The following is a 20,389-nucleotide window of genomic DNA, read 5'->3' as shown; positions in this document are numbered from 1 at the left end:
CTTGTGATCTCTGTCTGTCAAATAAATAAAATCTTTAAAAAAAATAAAATAAAATAAAAAAATAACATCGTTGTTATATGGAATCCCACAGGGAAAGCTCAGTATTTGAAAGAGTCCCATAGTCACAAATCTATATATTTAATAAAAATAACTTTCAAAATCTCCTAGATGAGTTTTTGGGACTTCAATGATTTGATTATAGAATTATTCTGGAAAAAATAAATGTATAAAATGAGATAAGAAAAATGAGCAAATGAGGAATGATGTAAATGAGGTTTCCTTCTCTGATGTTAAGTATATCTATCATCTATCTATCTATCTATTTATCTATCATCTGCAGTAGAGTTCAGAAGTGACTTAAGAAGAGGCAAAAAGATAAATGGAAAGGACAAAAGAGTCTAGGAATAAGCATGTATATAAATCATAATTTGATCTTTGGAAAGAATGGCACTTAAAATCATAAGGGAAAGTTTATAAGTGGCCTTTGTACAATTGAGTGTATTTTTAGATAAAACATAAAATGATGTCCCTACTCTCTACCTTTCACAAAAATAAATTTCAGATGAATAGAAGTTTTAATATAGGAAGATAAATTACTAGGGGAAAATAGGTAATATTTTTAGTAATTGCATTGTGAAAGTCCTAAGAGTGGCAAAATTCCCAAAAGATACATGAAACAAAAATTATAGTTTTACTATTTACATTTAAAAAATATTGTAGAGGTTCTCAACTCTATAAATGTAAAGCCTAATGAGACTTGAAAAATATTTGCAGTATATTTGAGGGTTAATATCTTTACATCAAAAAGGCTCTTACAAATTGATAAGGGAAAGATAAATGGTAAATTAGGAAACAGGGCAAAAATGAACATTTAAATTGCAGAACTATACTCACTGAAAATCATCAATGCAAATTTCCTATCAGATTAATAAACATTAAAATAAGTGCTGAACTCTTTAATGGTATGACAAAGTAACTTATATGCATTCACCTTTGGTTGAAGTGTGTTTTAAAAGAAACTTGCTGGAGCATAGTCTAACAATTTAACAAACATTTTAAAGGTCTGTATCTTTTCCATCTGAAATTTCACTTCAAAGAATTTTTGTAATTTGTAATTGGTAGAGAAATGGCTTACTTAAGGAACACATTTGTCCTTTCCCAAATTACCCCAGATTCTGCATCAGTAAAATTTTGAAGAGACATAGTCCAAAGTCAGGGCAAGGACATCCAAGTACACCAGGAGCCAGGAGTGGAGGCACGATAGCCGGGTAGACAGGACCCCACTGATGAAGGCAATCTGTTATGGGGCAGGTTGACTCTCTACTGACCCTGTAATTAGGTGCTTAAATGGGCTAGTGTTGTGAGGCACTTATTTTTCACTTAGGCGACAGTTTCTTAAGTGAATTGCTCTGGTCACACAAAGGTTAGAGATGGGTTTACAGAACTGTGCATCTCTAACACCCAACAGCTGAATCCCAAGTTACCATAAACAAAAGCATAACTAATGTACTTTTTTATGTGCTGGATTTTCTTTGTTATTTTGCAAAAAGACCTGGAATAACATCTTCAACTATTGTGTTTCAGTACTGAACAGTTACTAGGAGGAGGATGCCATGAAGTCAGTACATTTACCCTCCATGGTTATAGGACTCAGCTTGTCTGACTCTTTAAGGCACAAAGAAGTCCTCTGTAATAGACCTCATGTTTTATGAACTCTTAAGAGATTCCTGCCAGTGGAATGCACTGAGGCCGAGGCATGGTCAGCTTTTTAAAGATTGGGATGGATGAAAATAGTGATGTGTGTGTGTGCGCGCGCGCACACGCGTTGGAAAAGAAATAACAATGTCGTGAAATACCCAAGGAAGGAGAGCGAGATGATGACTAGAAGAGATTAGAAAAGGGGAAGTCTCTTGGGGAAGTGAGTTTTCTTTGGGGATAGATTTTCTGTAGATGGGTGTTGGGGCATTCTCAGCATAAGGACAAATACAGAGGCGGAGAAATCAGAGAAGGCTGGAAGGCCAAGACAGAGCAGAAGAATCAGGCAGCAGTGACAAGCACCCACTGCAGTTAGAAGAGAAGGAAAAGATGGTGTTCAGGTGTAAGCCTGGCTCACCAGGAGCATGTTGCCACAAGGTGTCTCAGGAATTAAAGAAACTTTCTTAGTGAGGACGCTGGTGTTGCTGTAACCATGATTTAATGTGCATTTTAGAGCACAAATAATACCTTTGTGATATTTGAAAGTAAGAAAAAAGGTCTGACTTTTTAGTATGCTTCCCTGAAATTTGGTGAAATGTATGTGCCAAAAAAATGTGATTAGGAGGAAGTATACAATCCTGGTTAGAAATCTAGAACGATATTTTATTTGATAAAATACAAGTGACTAAATGTCTTTTTTTTTTTTTTTTTTTTTTTTTTACTTCTGGGACCACATTCAAATAAGATTTGGCCACATAGCCATGGAGTAGAAATCCATCGTTGTTTCTTCTGGTGTGATTTTTCTATTCCAGGGATCCCTCTGTTGTACGATCGGAAGGAAAGGAAGGCTCTGTTAGGTTGAAAGCAAACCTGAGCTTCCCTGGCTTTGCTAAGGCACCATGGGTATCTCGCAGTGATGGGCCTGTCTTTAGAAAGCGCCCACCGAGGCAGCAATGGACTTTGCTTTAACCCCTGAAAACAGACTCTGTCTCCTTTTACAGTAAAAGACGCACACACAGAGTTGGGACCTTTTCCTGGCTCTTCGGTGGTGAACTATCCATAATAAAGTTGAAGTTACTTTTGTTGACTTCTTATTTTAGAGTGAAAGGGGAATAACCTGCTTTCCTTGGTCAGTCAGTACCATTTCATGAGTAATTCTTCTGATTGTGTAGGAGATAGACACTTCTTTCATTCTGTGAATATTCTTGAATACTGCTATTTGAAAACTATTGATTTGGGAAGTAAAAAATGAAGAAGGGGAAGGAGGAAGAGAAGAAGAAGGAGAAGAAGAGGGGGGAGGAGGAGGAGGATTTTTTTTCTAATTTAATTGTATGGTACACAATCTGTCACTTTTTACTTCATTTTTGAATTTCACAATTCGCAGTTATTTTAGAAAAGTATTGAAAAGAGAATTATATTAAAAGTTTTGTCATTTGAAGCATCTGAATTAGTTTTCTCTTCTTCAGTTGTTAATTGGTCTCCCCTGCTGGATCCTTGATTGTCATTGGCATTGGGTAAGACTCAGTTCTGGCATTCAGTATAATCCTTCATTTTCATTTTTTATAGCGTTTGCTATCTACTTTGTGATGGGGACACATCATTTAATAATCAGTCAAAGCCTGACTAATGGGTGGGGGTGGGACTTTATGTTAAAAAGGGAGGCACTAGTTTTATAAGTGATCAGTTCATTAGTGAATGTTTTCCTATAATGATGGCTTTTTCATTTTTATACATCTGTGAATATGGTATTTCCTGCAATGAATGCGTAGCTAATGAGACTCCTTCATACATCTTAGAAATAATAAATAAGAAACACCATTCTATTCTTGGAGAAATATAAGTCATAGAATGTCATCCAAAGAATAGTCAGGGGAAAAAAATGGATTTGGGAACCCTGACTTGGCTATTTACCAAATGAGGAACCCAACAAGTCACTTTACTTCTCTGTTCCTCATTTTCCCTTAAGATCAGCTAATTTCTAAATTCTTCCTGCTCTCACATAACCAAATACCTAGAATATTTCTGCAGCTAGCATCTATGTCTTTTCACATAGTATTTAAATATTTGTATTAGGTATTATTGCACACAGCCACAAAAGTGAGAAGAGAAGGTAGTTTTAAGCATCAGTTTTATCAAACTTATTTTGTGGTTGTAGGTTGGGCAGGTCAGATCCTTTCACAACAAACTCAGTGGGGGATCCAATATGTTTTCAGAGAGAAGTTTTATCAGAACATGTCAGACAGTACATTTCCACCTTCAAGGCAGGGGGTAAAACTAGTCTTGTTTAACCATTTTGTCTTTCTGAATCAGATAGAAAAAAGAAGAGGCACAAGCTGAACACAGCAGGATAAAGGAAAAATAAGTAAATGAATAGACTTCTTAAAATAAAGATGTTAGACTTATACCTTCACATCTATCACATTTTTTCTTCTAAAGTTTTGGGTCCTTCCGGTGCTTCCTTTTTATGTGTCTATTGGGTTTTTGAGAGTTTGAGTTTTGTGTTGTTGACTTTAGTTTTACTTGTCATTTATTTTGAGTTCTTGCGGGGAGTGGAGGAATAATTTCTGTTACGCTGGCCATCTGGGATTCACTTGCAGACTTTGACTCAGTAGCTTTTCCCGAAGTCTGTGTACTCAGACAAAGAGCTCATTTCTATGTGCCTCTTCCTACTCCCCCACCTGCTGTTGAGAGCATTCACATGTAGATATATCAGAACCATTTTACTCCCCAGGCTCCCAAAGTTCAGAGGTTGGAATGGACCATTGTCCCTTAGTGCTACCTCTTGCCGTCCAAATTGTAAACACACCTCCTCTCTTGCTTCAACCTGGAACTTCAGAGAGTGGTTGTAACGGTGATGGGATATTGGGGAAAAGACCAGCACCTTTTCTATTTGTGCAAAGCCTGGACAGCACATTTTGGGGAGCTGTCAGGCAATCAGAGAACATTCTGTCAGCAACACATGGACTAATAACTTAAAATTTATATTTAGCCCTCACACTTTTGCAGTGACATAGATTCAAGGAAATTCTTTTTTGTCTTCAATTACTTGTTCTCAACTTTTTAATTATAATCAGATTGATGAATGTTTCTAAAATACTTGTGTTAAAATGATGGTTTACATATACCTTATCATTCCAGAAGTAATATAATTATATTTATATTTTTTGCAATGTTATTCAGTCATGATTCAGAAGCAAAACACTTCTATTTTTTAATTTCTTTTAGCAGGCTGTTTTTAATAGAATTCTTTTTGGCAGAATATATTGTGTATAGTACCATATAAATATAAATAAGGTTAACATTTACTATAGCCTTTGCTAAACATTACTAAATATTGTGCATGTCCGGTCTATAATGTGAAAGCTCAATAATTACTATTATTGACATTTGTTGTCATTCTATATTACTTATGTTCAAAATGATGGTAATAATGTTTTTAAAGTCCATTGATGACATGACTTTAAAAATATGCTATTTTTTAACAGAGTTAAACATTTTTAAACAATGATATAGTCTAGAATTATAATATTCATTTTAGGACATTAAGATATAACAGTGGTTTATACTTATAATCTAAAATGACTTGTTTCCAAATGAAAAACAACTTTATTATATGTTAGAAAAAAAAAACTTAGCGGGCTCCTGGGTGATGCAGTTGGTTAAGCTTCTGATTCTTGGTTTAGGCTCAGGTTGTGACGTAGGGTCTAGAGATCAAGCCCTGCATCTAGCTCCTTTCCTTCTCCCTCTATCCCTCCCATCCATTCTCCCCCTCACTCTCTCTCTCCCTCAAATAAATAAATAAATCTTGAAAAAAAAAAACTTGGAATAATATTTATGATTTGAAACTATTCTAAAGTGTTCAGTTGCTCCTGAGGCTTAAAGTGATTATGGTTAGGGAGGGAAACTTAGGATTTTTGTTTAGAACACTGCAATGGGTCTATTTTGGCTGTGTGATCACAAAATAAGAGGATGAGACCAGACCAGGGAGTGTGTCATATTGCCAGAATCATTGCTATGATTTTGATTGGCCCAGTAATTGAGAAGTCTAGATACTGTGGCCAGAGATTACAGTTTAGGGAAGTGGAAGTGCGTAGGAGAGTGGAATTCTGTCTTAGTCTGGTTGATTAGCCTGCAGTTCAGAAGTAGTCATAGCTAGAGTTTGGGAATCGGCGACTTCCTTACTTACATACCCCTTCAAGGGTCACAGCAGAATAAATTTGAAACTCAACAGAGTTTGCAAGGCTTTAACGCAACGTGGCTCCTGTCCTCTCTGGCTCATCTGCATTTCCATATTCTGCTCTCCATCCATACTAAAATTGTCCCAGTACATGGTTCTACATATGTCCTCACCCCAACTCCAGCCAACACTTCTTGGGTCTTCTCATATTGTTCTCTTTGCCTCGAGTACTTGGTCTTGCCCATTTCTTTAGTTCATTTCTCCTTAAATCTTTCAGATTGTGGTTTGTTGTCACTTCTGCTTAGACTTCGTGGGTCATCAAGGTCGGATATGAGGTGCCTGCTTCAGGCCTTCATAGCTTCCTACATTGGCCCTTACTCTGCCCTTGTCCTGGCTATGAGGTCCTTGCTGGGCACCTATCTCTCTCCTCTTCTGAGTGTAAAGGGTGGGATCTGTAACTATGCAGTTGCTGAGTCTTGTTCCATATTCTGTGGACAGCTACTCATACCATGTTCTACTTAAGAGGTCCCCCGCAAGGACCTCTTCAATGTCTGCTGAATGAATGAAAACAGAGATAAACCCACAGCATAGATCTGGGTATACTATCCTCCAAGAACTTGAAGTAGCATCTCAATTAGAGACAATGATAGTGAATTTTTTTTTTTTTTTTTTGGTGGCTTAGAGATTTTTCTTTTTTTTTTCTTATTATGTTCAATTAGCCAACATACAATACATCATTAGTTTTTGATGTAGTATTCAATGATTCATTAGTTGCGTATAACACTCAGTGCTTATCATATCACACGGATAGTGAATATTTCTTAAAGACTGATTGATTGATTGATTTGAGAGAGAGACAGGCAGAGAGAGGGAGTATGGAGCAGGGGGACAAAGGGAGAGGGAGAGAGAGAATCTCAAGCAGATGTCCCACTGAGTGTGGAGCCCAGCTGGGTGCTGGATCGCAGGACCCTGAGATCATGACCCAAGCTGAAATCAAATAGTGAGATGTTTATTTTACTGAGCCACCCAAGTACCCTGAAAGAATGACAGTATATATTTTTAAGACTCTTGATACATATAACCGTGATGTTTCTGAGAAAAGATAAGGCCATCTAGATGTCATCAGAGTCCTGTTAAAATGAGCACTCAACAGCATGGGCTCCTTTTTGTTTTCTGTAAGTTTGGAAAAATTTAAGCAAATGTAAGGGCTCAAAACCAGTGTGGTATGTAAAATTTTATACTTGTTTTATTTTTATTGAGACAAATGGATTAAAAATTATGCCCCTCAGTGGTATTTTTGTCTCTTTTGCTCATATTGTTTCTTGAGATACAAGTATTTTGCTAATTAATTTTTGTGAGCTGCTTATATATCTAAAATATTGGCCTTCGATTTACTAGCAAATCTATTTACACTTTTAAATTTAATCTGATTAACGTATTTTGGGGGAGGGAGGCACAATGTTAAAACCATCTAGATAGCCGTATCTATTATTGACATTTTCCTTGGCAATTCTTATTACCTGGCTGGCTCAGTCAATAGAGCACATGACTTTTAATCTCAGGGTTGTGAGTTCAAGCCCCATGTTGGGTGTAGAGAATACTTAAAAATAAAACTTTAAGAAATAGATATAGTTAAAAGGAGATATTGAGAAATCTCTGCAATTTTATAAAAATGGGATTACACGTTTTAATCTAGGTATTTTCCGTAGACACTGTGTGAATTTCTTGCTGTGGTATTATATATTTTACCAAAAAAAACCCCACAAACCTCTTTTTAATATCCACTTAGTATTTTAATATGTGCACATATTATAATCTATTTAGCCAAATCTATATTGCGGGACATTCAAGTTATTTTCAGCTTACTGATGTAAAAATTTCTACAACGAACATTCTTTTTCATATAATTTTGAGTACCTTTGTAATTTTACCCTTAGGAAAGTCATTTCTATATCCAAGGTTATGTAATATTTTAAGGTTGTCGATACATTTTGCCAATTACCTTTTATAAAGAGATGTCAATTTATACTCATCGTGAAATGTAAGAGAGCGCCCATTTCCTCTCTTCCTTATCAAAACTAAATACAGTAGTCCCCCCTTATCAACAGTTTCAGTTACCCATGGGTCAGAAGCCAATGACCCTCCTCCTGACATATCATCAGGCCAGTAGTAACCTAAAGCTGCTCCACAGTGCCTATGTCATTTAGCTAATTTCATCTCATCACTAGACATTTTATCATCTCACATTATCACAAAAAGTAGGGTAAGTACAGTACAATAAGATATTTTGAGAGAGAGAGAGAGAGAGACCACATTCACATCGCTTTTATTTCACTATATTCTTCTAAGTGTTCTCTTTTATTATTAGTTATTATTGTTAATCTCTTCCTGTGCTTAACTTATAAATTAAACTTTATCATAGGTATGTATGCATAGGGGAAAATATAGTAAATGTATAGCTCAGAGTTATCTGCCACCTAAGGTGTCTACTAGGAATCTTTGGAACATATAACCCATGGATTAGGGGGAGCTACTGAATTTTAATTTTCAATTCTATATACAAACCTAATTTCTAACTATTAGTGGGCTAGTAAAATAAACATCTGTACCCCTTGGGTACCTGGCAGTCACAAACACAGATTCTCTCTTGAAGAATGCATTTTCAACCCATGACTCGAAGGCTTCTCACTAGTAACGTTTCCCAAATGCACACACATGCACACACCCATGCACATACACAGTCACAAAACATAAGGAGACAGAAAAGCACCACCAAAATAAAAAAGCAGAGTCATACTCATAAGGATTTTAAAAATTGGAATTATAGATGTATTATACAAAATAAGTACCTTTAGAAGAATAATGGTTTAAAAATATAAGGAAGAAATAACTGACTGTAAAAATGAACAGTTTGTTTTTTAAAGGGACCAAATGGAACAGATAGAGATTAAAAATGTAAAACTCAAAATTAAAAAACTCAGTGGGTACGTTAAATGTTATAAGAGAGACAGGTGAGAAGAAAATAGGCAAACTAAAGGAGAATTCCAAAGTGATGTCCAGCATGAGGCACAGAGAGACAAAGAAATTTAAAAAAAAAAAAGAGAGAGAGAGAGAGAGAGAAAATAGTGTGTCTGACAAATGAGCTCATCAGAGTTCTGTATGGGGTGAAAGGGATGCAGAGGGAAAACATTCAAAAAGGTAGGTCTGAGAACCGAACAAAATTAAGGAGACATAGAAATACTCAGATACAATGTAGGATTGGGGGAAACATCCACACCTAAACGAATTCTAGTGATTCTATGATTTTATGCAGAATAGTAAAGACAAAAAGATCTAAAAAGCAGCAGAGAGAAAAGACAGACAGAGTGACAGAGTACTAGCTAACATCTCAAATGCATCAAAGGAAACCGGAAGACTGGAGAATTAATGCCTTCAAAAATGCTGTGAGAAAATAAATGAAATTAAAATAGTTTACTCAAGGAAATGGTCTTCTAAGGAAAACATTATTCCATTGAGAGGACCTACAAAGTAAAAATTTGATTCTTTGAAGAGAATATCAAAATCGATAAACTTCTGGCAAGAAAAAAAGCAAAAGCAATAATATCAGAAATGAAAAAGGACCCATAGCTACAAGAAGTTTAAAAAATTGATAAGCAGATAATATAAACATCCCTCTGAACAACCATTAAATGATCAAAAGAAATTAAGCATGGTCTAAGTAAGTGGGAGATACAGTCTGGAACTTGATGAACATCCTCAAACTTACGTGAAAGAATAAAAGACTGTATAAACAACTGGATAGGAGAACCTCACCACCAGATCTGAAGTCTTTTTGTAAAGCTATTATACTATGGAATAGATTCATTGAATAATGTCCCAGGCAGCAGATCAGTGAGAAAAGAACAAGTTTGCAAATGATACTGGAACAACTGGTATCAAGATTAAAAAAAAAAACAAAACAAAACATGAAAAGTATGTCCTATTGCAAACCAAACACAAAAATGAAAAAAGAAAAGTATTAAACAATTAAAAAATTGTGTGAACCTGGGGTGCCTGGGTGGCTCAGTCATTAATCGTCTGCCTTCGGCTCAGGTCATGATCCCCAAGGACCTGGGATCAAGCCCCCACTTGGGCTCCCTGCTCAGTGGGAAGCCTGATGCAGGGCTTAATCCCAGGACCCTGGGATCATGACCTGAGCCAAAGGCAGACACTTAACCGAATGAACCACCCAGGCCTATCAATGTTCTCCTCCTTAATTTTCAAACCCACTTTTCCCCCTTTGTGTGTCTTCATGGCTATGTTGATAGGAAGATAAGAAATCAGATAAGAAAAGATATTAATCTGATGCTATCTTACTTCCTAGGCCTAATTCATTTTTTTTTTCCCAAAGAAAAAGGTTTTAGGAAGGAAAAAAAAAGTTTTTAAGGAATATAGACTGTTTAATTTAGAGGGAAGTTTTCCTAACAGACAAAATAATTGAAATGGCTTTAGTTGTACTGCTACTTAATGCTTTCATTTTTATGCCATTTTAATATGGAACTTTTAATAAAATCACTTGAAAAATAAAAACCCTGACACATAATTTTTTTTTTTTTCCTTAACCTCCTTTAGGTTGCTGATGCCAAGTCTTTCTCAGGACCTTTTAATGTCTTGCCTGTGAAGACAAAATGGAGTAACATTGGCTTTCATATCCTTCTATTTGATCTGGAAAATCTTGTTGAACTTTTGCTGCCAACTCCAATCTGTGACGTTGACCCTTCTAATTCATTCTATGGTAGTGAGATCCTGAGAAGAGCCAAAAGCACAGTGGAGAAGAAAACACTGACGCTGAAAAGAAATAAAACTGCCTGTGGTTCTCTCTCAGCAGAGGTGCAAGCCAAGCCTTTTGGTGAAAACCCAGCCCAAGGAGATAATGCTGTCAAATTCTTAGAAGAAAGTGATGGCATTAAAAGGCAGAAGAAAACGAAGAACTCCAAAAAGATGCACCCCGGGCCATCAAGAAAAGTGGATGCCAGCATCACAATAGATGCAGCTAAATTGTTCCTATCTTGCTTTTTGCCATGGGGACTGGATAAAGAATTAGATAATCTCTGCATTAAGCATCTCAATATTTTAAAGCTTCAGGGTTCTGTTTCTTTAGGACTTGCTGCAAATGAAGACCGCTTCTCATTGATGCTGCCGGGGTGGGATGTATGCAGTGCTGAAATGAAAACAGACTATTCGAAAGTTAATTTATTTTCCAAAAAAGTTTTGGACTTGTCAAATAAATACACGTCCACTCTTCCAAATCAGGTTGGGATGCCAAGAGGACTGGAGAATAATTGTGATTCTTTGCAAGAGTCGGACACTATAGTTTATTTACTGAGCAGATTATTTGTAGTTAATAAGTTAGTTAACATGCCTTTAGAGTTGGCATGTGGAACTGACAGGTAAGATGTGCATAAATATTTTGACTACTATTATTTGGGACATTAAAAGAATCATAATTATTTGCTGTATTTGGCTCTCTACCCTCCCTCCCTCCTCCTCTTCCTTCCTTTCTTACTTTTTTCAGATCAAGAGTAAATATGCAACAGCTCCTTCAGCTCAAAACACATTTAAAAAAAACTTCCTCTTAATTCTTTGGAATCAGAGAATAATTTGGGCAATTAATCTATATATTTTAAAATTTATTCATTCAAAAAATATCCATTGCTCTCATAATATGTGCCAGGAAAATCATTAGTGCTGGGCGCTGAATGATTTAATAGATAGGTAGACCGAGAGATAGACGATAGATAGATTGATTCATACACACCTTGAAATCCATTTTACTTGCTGTGAATTAAATATGAACAAAGAACATTTAAGTAAATGCCAGTGATAATATATTTCATATATCATTGGAGAAAGTTTCACAGTTTCATAGCCCAAGTCCCACCATTTAATTTATACTTTGGTATACTAAACTAGAGGTGGCAATCAGTAAGTCATTTATAGAAAGTACAGTTGAATAAAAATAGCTCTTGTTTTTTGAATATTTAATATCTATTAGTCACCATGTAAGTACTTTACTTACCTGATTTCACTTAATATGCAAGGCTGGCATATAGGTACTATTATTTTGCTCTTTGTAAAGATGAGGATATTGAGTCTTATGGCGAAAAGGTATCAACTCCAAGATTAATTCAGCTTCTTAGAGGCTGATTCAAAGCTGAGCACCAGTCTAATTCCAGAGCCTGATTCATTACTAACCTTAACTCTGTGTGTCTACCTTCTTCTACTGCTAAAATTCAGTATAGTTTTTCAGTCTGACATTAGAGGATTGAATTTACAATTTATAGCATGTATCCTTAGCACTAGTCTACAGAAGAAATTTCTCATGATTCAAATGATTAAAAAAAAAGGCACATTAATAAAAAGAAAACACCAAAAGTAGGGTAAAGAAATGTGGAAAAAATCTTGGTAGTATAGGTAAGTATCTTGGTGTTCAGAGTAAAGAGATTAATTAGTGTGAGATAAAACCATGGGAACGCTTTTACAGAAAGCACTTCCCACTGTGGTGGTAAACGGTCCTTGACGGTTCTATTCTGTGATAGGAGCACAGTTCCAGGCACTGAACGGTCAGCACCATTCCTGCCCTCAGTGGGCCTACCCTTTGGTAGGAAGGCTATGTGGGTTATTTAGGATCCGATGTTATACTACAAGGTTTCCCATTTTCTGTTCTGTGACCCTAATATGGAGACATAGACTGGTAAAATTCTGTGGTTTGTATACTAAATTTTTCTCTGTTTTCTTTTCATACATAATATGTATATATAATACATATATATACACACACATATATACACACGTTTAAGTTTCATATAGCCTCCTTTTCTTTTCTCTTCTTCCTATGACTAAGAAAATTACGAAGCAGTGAACGTATGATAAGCAAAAAAATGCAGTCAGCCTAGAGCCTGAAAACCTGGGAATAAATCCTGCTTTTGTTGTTTAACTAGCCACATGTAGCTCTGGACAAGTCACTTAGCCCCTCTGAGCCTTGCTTTCCTTATTTAGAAAATGAGGTTTGTGGGCTAAGTGGCCGCTAAGATTTCTTCAAATTCTTGAAGACGTGGGTTGTTAACAAATTCTATCTGCCTAATCATGATCCCACAGAGCCAGTGAGGGACTTGGTTACTGTGTGATGGAGGTTTTCATTCTGAGTCGGCTGCAGATGCGGAGTTCAGGATGTACAGGGTGTGTCTGCTGCCCTGAGGGGGGATCGTGGGCTGTCAGCCTGCCTTCCACTAAAAATTGCCACCATACGTTAGTTAACTCTTTACGAAATTCTTCATTAACAAAAATTTATTGAAGGAGTTGTCCGGATTAGAGACTGTTTCCGGAAATCAATCACTTCAACTTGGATCTGCTGTTGGACAGCATGGCATTTTTTTGGAAATCAAAGTAATGTGCATTGGATTTGTCCATTTCACTAACATTTCACTGTGGTTGTGAATGTGGAGAAATCCTTGTGGGCTTCACAATGGGGTGCATGGCGTAACTGCATTTTAAGAAAAGAGCCATCTGCCTATGAGAATATCCCTGAACAGTATCTGAAAGTTGCTATGATTAAATCACTGGTCTGGAGTAGACCCACCTTCCTCAGGTCCTTACAGGACCTGTGGAGAACTGTGGCAGATGTCAACATATTAGGATTCAGAATATATTGCATTAACCACAAATTACATGACCTATCGTAGTGGAGCTCCTCCTGGAAAAGTGAGTCACAAAATAATTCTGGTAACCTAAAATTCAAAACTGGGATTAAGGTTTTAGGTAGGAACAAAGTGGGGAAATTTACCAAAGAGATTAATGTTGGAGAACATTGCTAAAAAAGTAACCTGTGTTCAGTTCCCGAATTTTTTTGAAGTGGTCATACATTCAAATCTTCAATTTATTTCTAAAAATACTTTTCATATATCTTTAATGATATCCTCTATTTTTCCCCCGACAGGTCTTTCAAAATGGAATCTGTGCACAACAAGGCAAAAAGTCCTGGGAATGAAGTTTTTACTATTTCAAGCTTCTGTGGTTACTTACGAAATGGTAAAGGACTTACAGATACAAGTCTGATTTTTTTTTTTCTCTATGAAATAGAATAACTGGCCCATCTATGACTGGTTCTCCTGCTACAGTTTGGAATGAGCAGTGTTTGCATTTATTGTTTGATTTAGTCTGCATTTCACATGGCTATACTTTTGTATTTTGCTTATATTTGAAATATACGTGATTTTTTTTTATTAAAATGAATAATGTTACAAGACATGTAATGTGATGAATTTTGTCAAATGATCTTTGAAATGCCTGAAAGTCTGAAACTTTTTGGCAAAAGAAATATTTGGATATTAAATTAAGGTCACCTGTGCTTTATGGGGAAGTTTATTACATCACTATCTTTATTACCAAATAAATGATTATTATATTAGAGAATTTTATAGCTTTTTCAGAAGGTTATATAATGATTCTTGAATTCTTCTGAGTAATAGTCTTGGTGTTTAGATTTTCTTTTGATGCCAGATAGCCGATTTATCCTCAAAACCTGCTTCTCTAAATCTTTGACATCTCAGTAAAGCAAATCTGCCCTTCTAGTGATTCAAGCCAAGAATTTTGGTGTCATTTTGACTCACCCCTCCCCGACCTTTTTATTTGTTTTTTTTTTTTGCACCCCACATCCAATCTTTTAGTAAATATATTGGTTCTCCCTTCAGAATATATCCCAGATTCTGTTTCTATTTACCCACAGAACACACCCCAGAGCCTTCATCCCTCCTTGCCTCCTAACCACCCTTCGGCTCCTATTTCTCCTTCCTGTACTCTATTCACCATCAAGCAGCCAGAATGACCCATTGGAAACTAAGTCAGAACCTTATGCTTCTGCTTAAAACCTTTCAGCTGCTTTCTGTTCTGCTCTGAATAAAAGGCACAGTCTTTAGGAGAGCGTACAAGGCCCAGTATAACCTGGTTGTTCTGCTTTTTTTTTTTTTAATATTTTATTTATTTATTTGACAGAGCAAGGGATAACAAGTAGGCAGAGAGGCAGGCAGAGACAGAGAGGGAAGCAGGCTCCCCGCTGAGCAGAGAGCCTGATGCGGGGCTCAATCCCAGGACCCTGAGATCATGACTTGAGCTGAAGGCAGAGGCTCAACCCAGTGAGCCACCGAGGCGCCCCTGGTTGTTCTGCTTCTGTCATTGCATGGACCACCACTCCCATCTGACCCCATCTCTTTGTACTTACCCCTTGCTTCACGTGATCCAGCTACACCGGACCTTTTGCTCTGACCCAAACAAGATGGGCAGGTTAGGGCCTTTGTGCTAGCTCTTCTGCTGCCTGGAATGCTCTTTCCTCAGATCACAGAGGTCAACCGGCTGCCTCCCACCTCCATCTTATATCCTTGGTTCTTGCTTGGACGACATTTTATCAATGAAGATGCCCTCCTTTCTCCCCAGCACACTCTGTCCCATTCCCTCCTTTACTGTTTTCCATAATTCTTTTCACTCTCTAATGTAATATATATCTTTTTTTTTTTTTTTCATTTGCCATCTGTGTCCTGCTACTAAAGTGTAAGCTCCATGGGGGTTATTATTTTTTATGACAATTTTATTTACTGCTGTATCCCCAATTCCCAGAACAAAGCCTTCAAGGAATTAAGCAAATACCTTTGGATTCATGTGTGAATAGTAAATAGAATAATGGTTTTGGAAACAGATGGCTGAGGTTTAAGATCTAGTTCTGCCGCTTACTACTTGTACAGCTTTAGGCATGTCTTTTACTCCTTTAAACCTGTATTTACTACACTTGTAAAATGGGAATGAGATTTTAGACTTGATGAAGTTCTGCATTATGCCATCGACACATTGAGATGCCCTGAATAGTAGTCCATAGGGGCCTTCTCAAGGCTACTAAAAAGAATATTTGGAATATTTTAAACTGAGAGTTATTAATAGCTTCCAATGTTTGCGTGTCTAGTATATTCAAAGAATTATGCCATTGGCTTTACACATATTCTCTCTATATAGAAACAACCTTGCACAGTAGGAAGAACTATCTTGTTTTACCCTTGGGAAAATTGTGGCTCATGGAAGTTAGATGATTCACTCAGAGGCAAAGAGCTGCTGAGCAGAGGGGCCAGGATTCCAGGCCAACTCTGGTCCCAAACCACTTGCTCTTTGCATTACATCAGCACACTTCTCAGGATCCCAACTAGTATTCCCTCTAAAAGGTCCCAGTCTGGGTTGCCTGCCTTCTCCTCAAGCCGTAGCCCTTATTAGAGCATTTCTCCTTGTTTTTATTTTTTATAACATTGAGAAAAGGATTAGAGTTTAAAGCAGAATGTAAGTGATTTCTGCAGAGATGGAGAGAATTGCTAACCAGAGCCGCGGACGCCCCAGCTTTTCCTCCGGCAGCCCCAACCAAAGTAGCAGGCGCAAGTTTACTACTGAATAGTCTCTCCCATGTTTAGAGGCGGCACTTGCAGCACTTAAGATTCACATAGATCATAAGGAACATGGCTTTGTGTTTTAGTAATTGGAAGACGGGAGGTGAAGGGAAAGGAGGGGTTCGCTTTATGCTACTAATTCGGTAAAGTCAAAGCCTGAATAAAATAATACTCTGAGGTGCTCATTCTAAAGAGTGGTAGGAACCACTGCCCACTTCTGTCAGCAAAAATGGTGACTCAGTACTATTGGTAAGCCTGGGGTGTTTTCTATTTATCTTTCTCTCTGATGTTGCAATTAATTCTTTAGTTCACTGACATGGCCAAGAAAAGTTGGCTCTCATTTCTACCTCATATTAAAATTTTAACATCACATTAAAGTGCACTGTGAAGTACCCCATGATGCCAGTAAGTAGCTAAAGTTGAGACCAATACTTAGCTTTGATGGTAGAGTCACAAGGTCAACAGAATGAGAGAGGAGGGGAAGAACAGAGATCAAAGGAAAATTTTCTCTTACCTGCTGTGCTCACAAAGAAATGGAAAATATGACTTTAAAATCATAGTGCTCTATCATACTTACATGTTTTATGCACTGATCTTGGTCATTTCAAATCTACATCATATGTTCCATCAGGGAAAAATAACGATATTGAGTCAGAAGTTTCATATATGTCTCTTTAATATTCTCCTATCACATTTCCCTTGACCACTAATATATATAAAAATATATATATAACATATAATATTTATAAAATATGTATTTGTGCATATATACACACATATACTTATCTATTAATATATAAAATTAAATTCAATGAAAAGCATACTGAACTAATACTAACTTAAAGAGTTGATGCCAGAATTTCAAACACATATTAATACATTCATTTAAATAGACAATTAGAGTAATTTTCCCTCCAATGCAAGCCGTCATCATTTTTTCTTATCTCACTCCCATGATCTGGCACCTAGATAATATACTTTAGCCATCAGAAAGCCTTAATTGATCAATTTTTCATTTGGATGATAATATGTACATTTTCAATTAATGAAAAGGCACTTATTAAGTGCTTTTTTGTGTAGGGGGCTGCTGGACACTCTGTGGATCAATTTAAATAAACCAAGCCCTAGCTCACTCTTAAAATTTCACACTGAACATTAAGGCAAATAGATAGAAAGGACATTCAAAAGGGCAAACTTAAAAGAAACAATACATAACAAAATGAGTCAGATTAAAACATAAGTGCTAGATCTATTGATCAGAGTAGTATAATTGGGTAAGGACAAATCAAAGGAAGTCTTTTATATGATTTCTGTGTGATAGATGCTAATTCATGGCAAGGTAGTATGTCAGGATCTATTTGCATGAGGAAGGAATTGTAAAATTTGGCCATCTGTTTTGGGTGGGAACATTATTCATTGCACTCTGTTGGCAAAAGTTACGAAGATGGGTTTGGGGTATAAAGATGAATTTAATTTGATGTGAATATGTATTCGTATAATCATTAGAAATATAAATAAATTACTAAATGGTTCTTGACTGGTTACACATGAAAATCATTGGGTATCACAGGGTATTCATTCCTGCCCTACCGTCTTCCGGGGCTGATTAAATCAGAATCTCTGAACCCGGACATTGGTGTTTGTGGACAAAATGTTCCCCAGGTGACTCTAACATGGAGCCAGGGTTGAGGATCATTGGGTTGCATGCATGTTTTAATATTCTCAAGAACAAATGTGTTCTCTGTATTTCTAGGTAAGAATGAAGCCCATATACCTGAAGCTGACGTTTCACTTTTGAAGCTCATTTCCTGTTGGAGAGACCAGTCTGTGCAGGTATGACATAGTATGTTCTTGAAGTTATTAGAACAGTTCCTGCTGTGCCTTTCTATTCTGTGAGTGGTTCAGTCATACTCTCCTTATCCCGAGAGTACCCACAGGTGGCTACTGTTGTCCTCACAGAAAATTTCCTCCCCGGGCATTATATTTAACAGGACAAATGCAGAGACTAATAATGAGGGAAAAAGTAGAGAAGGACATATGCAAGGATGTACAGGTTAGGTGGGATGAATAGGGGGCCTGAGGAAGGGATGTTTTTGTTGTTACCATACCTTATTGCCTATTGACGTTCCAGTTTGTGGCAGAATTGTCTATTATTTGATTTTAAAATATGCCATGACATAAAAGGCCCTAGGCCTGGGAATTTGGTATGTGGACTTAGGAATTATTTTTCTGTCTCGAAAGTACCTCATCTATAAGCTGTTCAAGAGAACGGGTTTCTTCAAGGCCCAATTTAAGTCCTTCTATCTCTTTTAAAGCTTTTGTGGATCCTAAAAGCTTACTGGGTAGCTTGTATATTGTACAATAAATATCTGTGTGTTGATTAGATGAATATTTATTGGAACTTTATTCTTTTTCATGAGCTTAATAAATGTCAAATTTTGTAAGACCAGCGTAGAAATAATTCCAATTACAAATGCTTGTTGAAAACAAAGAAAGTTAAGTCAGAACATACTTTGGGGCTGGCACCCCAAAACCAAATAAACACAGTTGGAATGGTTATTGAAACATATTACCATGGCCTTTGAGTTTCTACGTGGTTTGCCACTAGCCTAACCTCTTTATTCATCATTCTCCCCCCTGCTCTAACTAGCCACACTGACCTTTTTATTTCCAAAATACACAGTGCTCATTTCCACCTCAGGGCCTTACTGCTCTCTTGGGCTGGAATTCTAATTTTTCCATTCATTGTTTGAGTTTTACCTCAAAAGTCAACTCCTCCAAGAAGTCTTCCCTGATTACCCACCTCATGTTGTCACTACTCCATGCCTCCAGTCACTATGGCATTACCCAGTTTTATTTTCTTTGTTGCAGTTGCTTTTAATGGAAATGATAGCATTTGCTTTTTTGCTTGCTTATCTTCTGTCTTTTTGCTGTCATTGAAGCTTGCTGAGAGCAGGGACTCAGTCCGTCTCACTCACCCCTCAATCACCAATGCCCAGAAAAGTAGTAATCATGGCAGCCTGTCAATAAATATTTAACAAATGAATGACTAGCTATGCAAAAGCCTCTGGGACAATCAAATAAACATTAGTACATTTTTATGTTTACCACCGTGTTAGCAAACATCCTAAGAGTCTCTATTAAAGGCAAGATTTTTTTCCCCCCAGTAGCCTAATTCCTCACCAAGGGGAAAAAAATCCTAAAGGAAAAGAATTCAACAGAAAATTTATCCTGAATTGCTCTAACTAAAGGTCTTTTGCAATTGTTCATTTGGCCTTCAAATAAATTTTAATGTGATTTGGACATGTTTGGACTAATGGACCTTTAAGGTTCTACGATTCTATGACCTTGTGTAAAAGTCTGGCAGGACGACAAATGTGACCAGAGCATTTATTACTCACTTTGTAGGAAGTCCAAGCATCAAAGTTCTCCTCTCATCTCTGCCGCTAACTGGATGAATAACTCTGGAAGATAGGTGTAGCTTGTTGATTCTTTTCCTCACTTGTAAAATGGGAATGAAAATTCCTGGGTCCTCTGGGAGCAACAGAGCCTCTTGCATTTAAATGCTTCATTAACCAATCCTCAAATTCCTTATAAAGCTGTTCATTTAAGCAGTTAGTCAAATCATGTTAAGCTGAATCTACTTCTTAATGTATTTTAGGTGGTAATGGAATGTTTCTGTCAACTAGCAAAATCCTACCTCACAAAGTGAAGGGGGTGGGGATAAGAATGTGTTAATTTTGCAGATGAATGAGTTTGTCTGGAGATTGCCTCTTTTGCCTCTAATGCATGTAATATGTCCCACAGAGAAATAAATGCTGAAAAAGCAACAGTAAGGTTTGGGGGTTGCTAATTTGCGTGTTTCTGAAGCTTCATTAAAATTCCCTGGATTTTACAATCTAACATCAGTGGGTGAAATCATGACATCCAGGCCTCCAGGGACAAGGTTTGCTTTCCCAGGAGATGCTGCAAAGATGTGAAAAGTCAGTGTGGACCAAGTGTTGAGAAAATACTTTTCTTTTGGAAACTCTGGACATTGGAACCACAAGCAGTCCACAGG

The 20,389-nt window shown here is 36.9% G+C and overlaps 1 protein-coding gene across 1 annotated transcript in view; it reads left to right on the top strand.

Moving 5' to 3' along the window:
• Positions 1–20,389, top strand: part of LOC111140058 (WD repeat domain 72) — a 206,877-nt gene that overhangs the window by 105,733 nt on the left and 80,755 nt on the right. The window contains exons 14-16 of the mRNA XM_022492443.1: positions 10,484–11,301; positions 13,848–13,939; positions 18,083–18,162. Coding sequence (XP_022348151.1) covers positions 10,484–11,301; positions 13,848–13,939; positions 18,083–18,162 — 990 coding nt within the window. The remainder of the gene's footprint in view (positions 1–10,483; positions 11,302–13,847; positions 13,940–18,082; positions 18,163–20,389) is intronic.

Source organism: Enhydra lutris, unplaced genomic scaffold (assembly GCF_002288905.1).
Source record: "Enhydra lutris kenyoni isolate GAN:26980312 unplaced genomic scaffold, ASM228890v2 scaffoldscaffold4, whole genome shotgun sequence".
Classification (NCBI taxonomy): Eukaryota; Metazoa; Chordata; class Mammalia; order Carnivora; family Mustelidae; genus Enhydra; species Enhydra lutris.
This window is presented reverse-complemented; position numbering and strand designations above follow the sequence as displayed.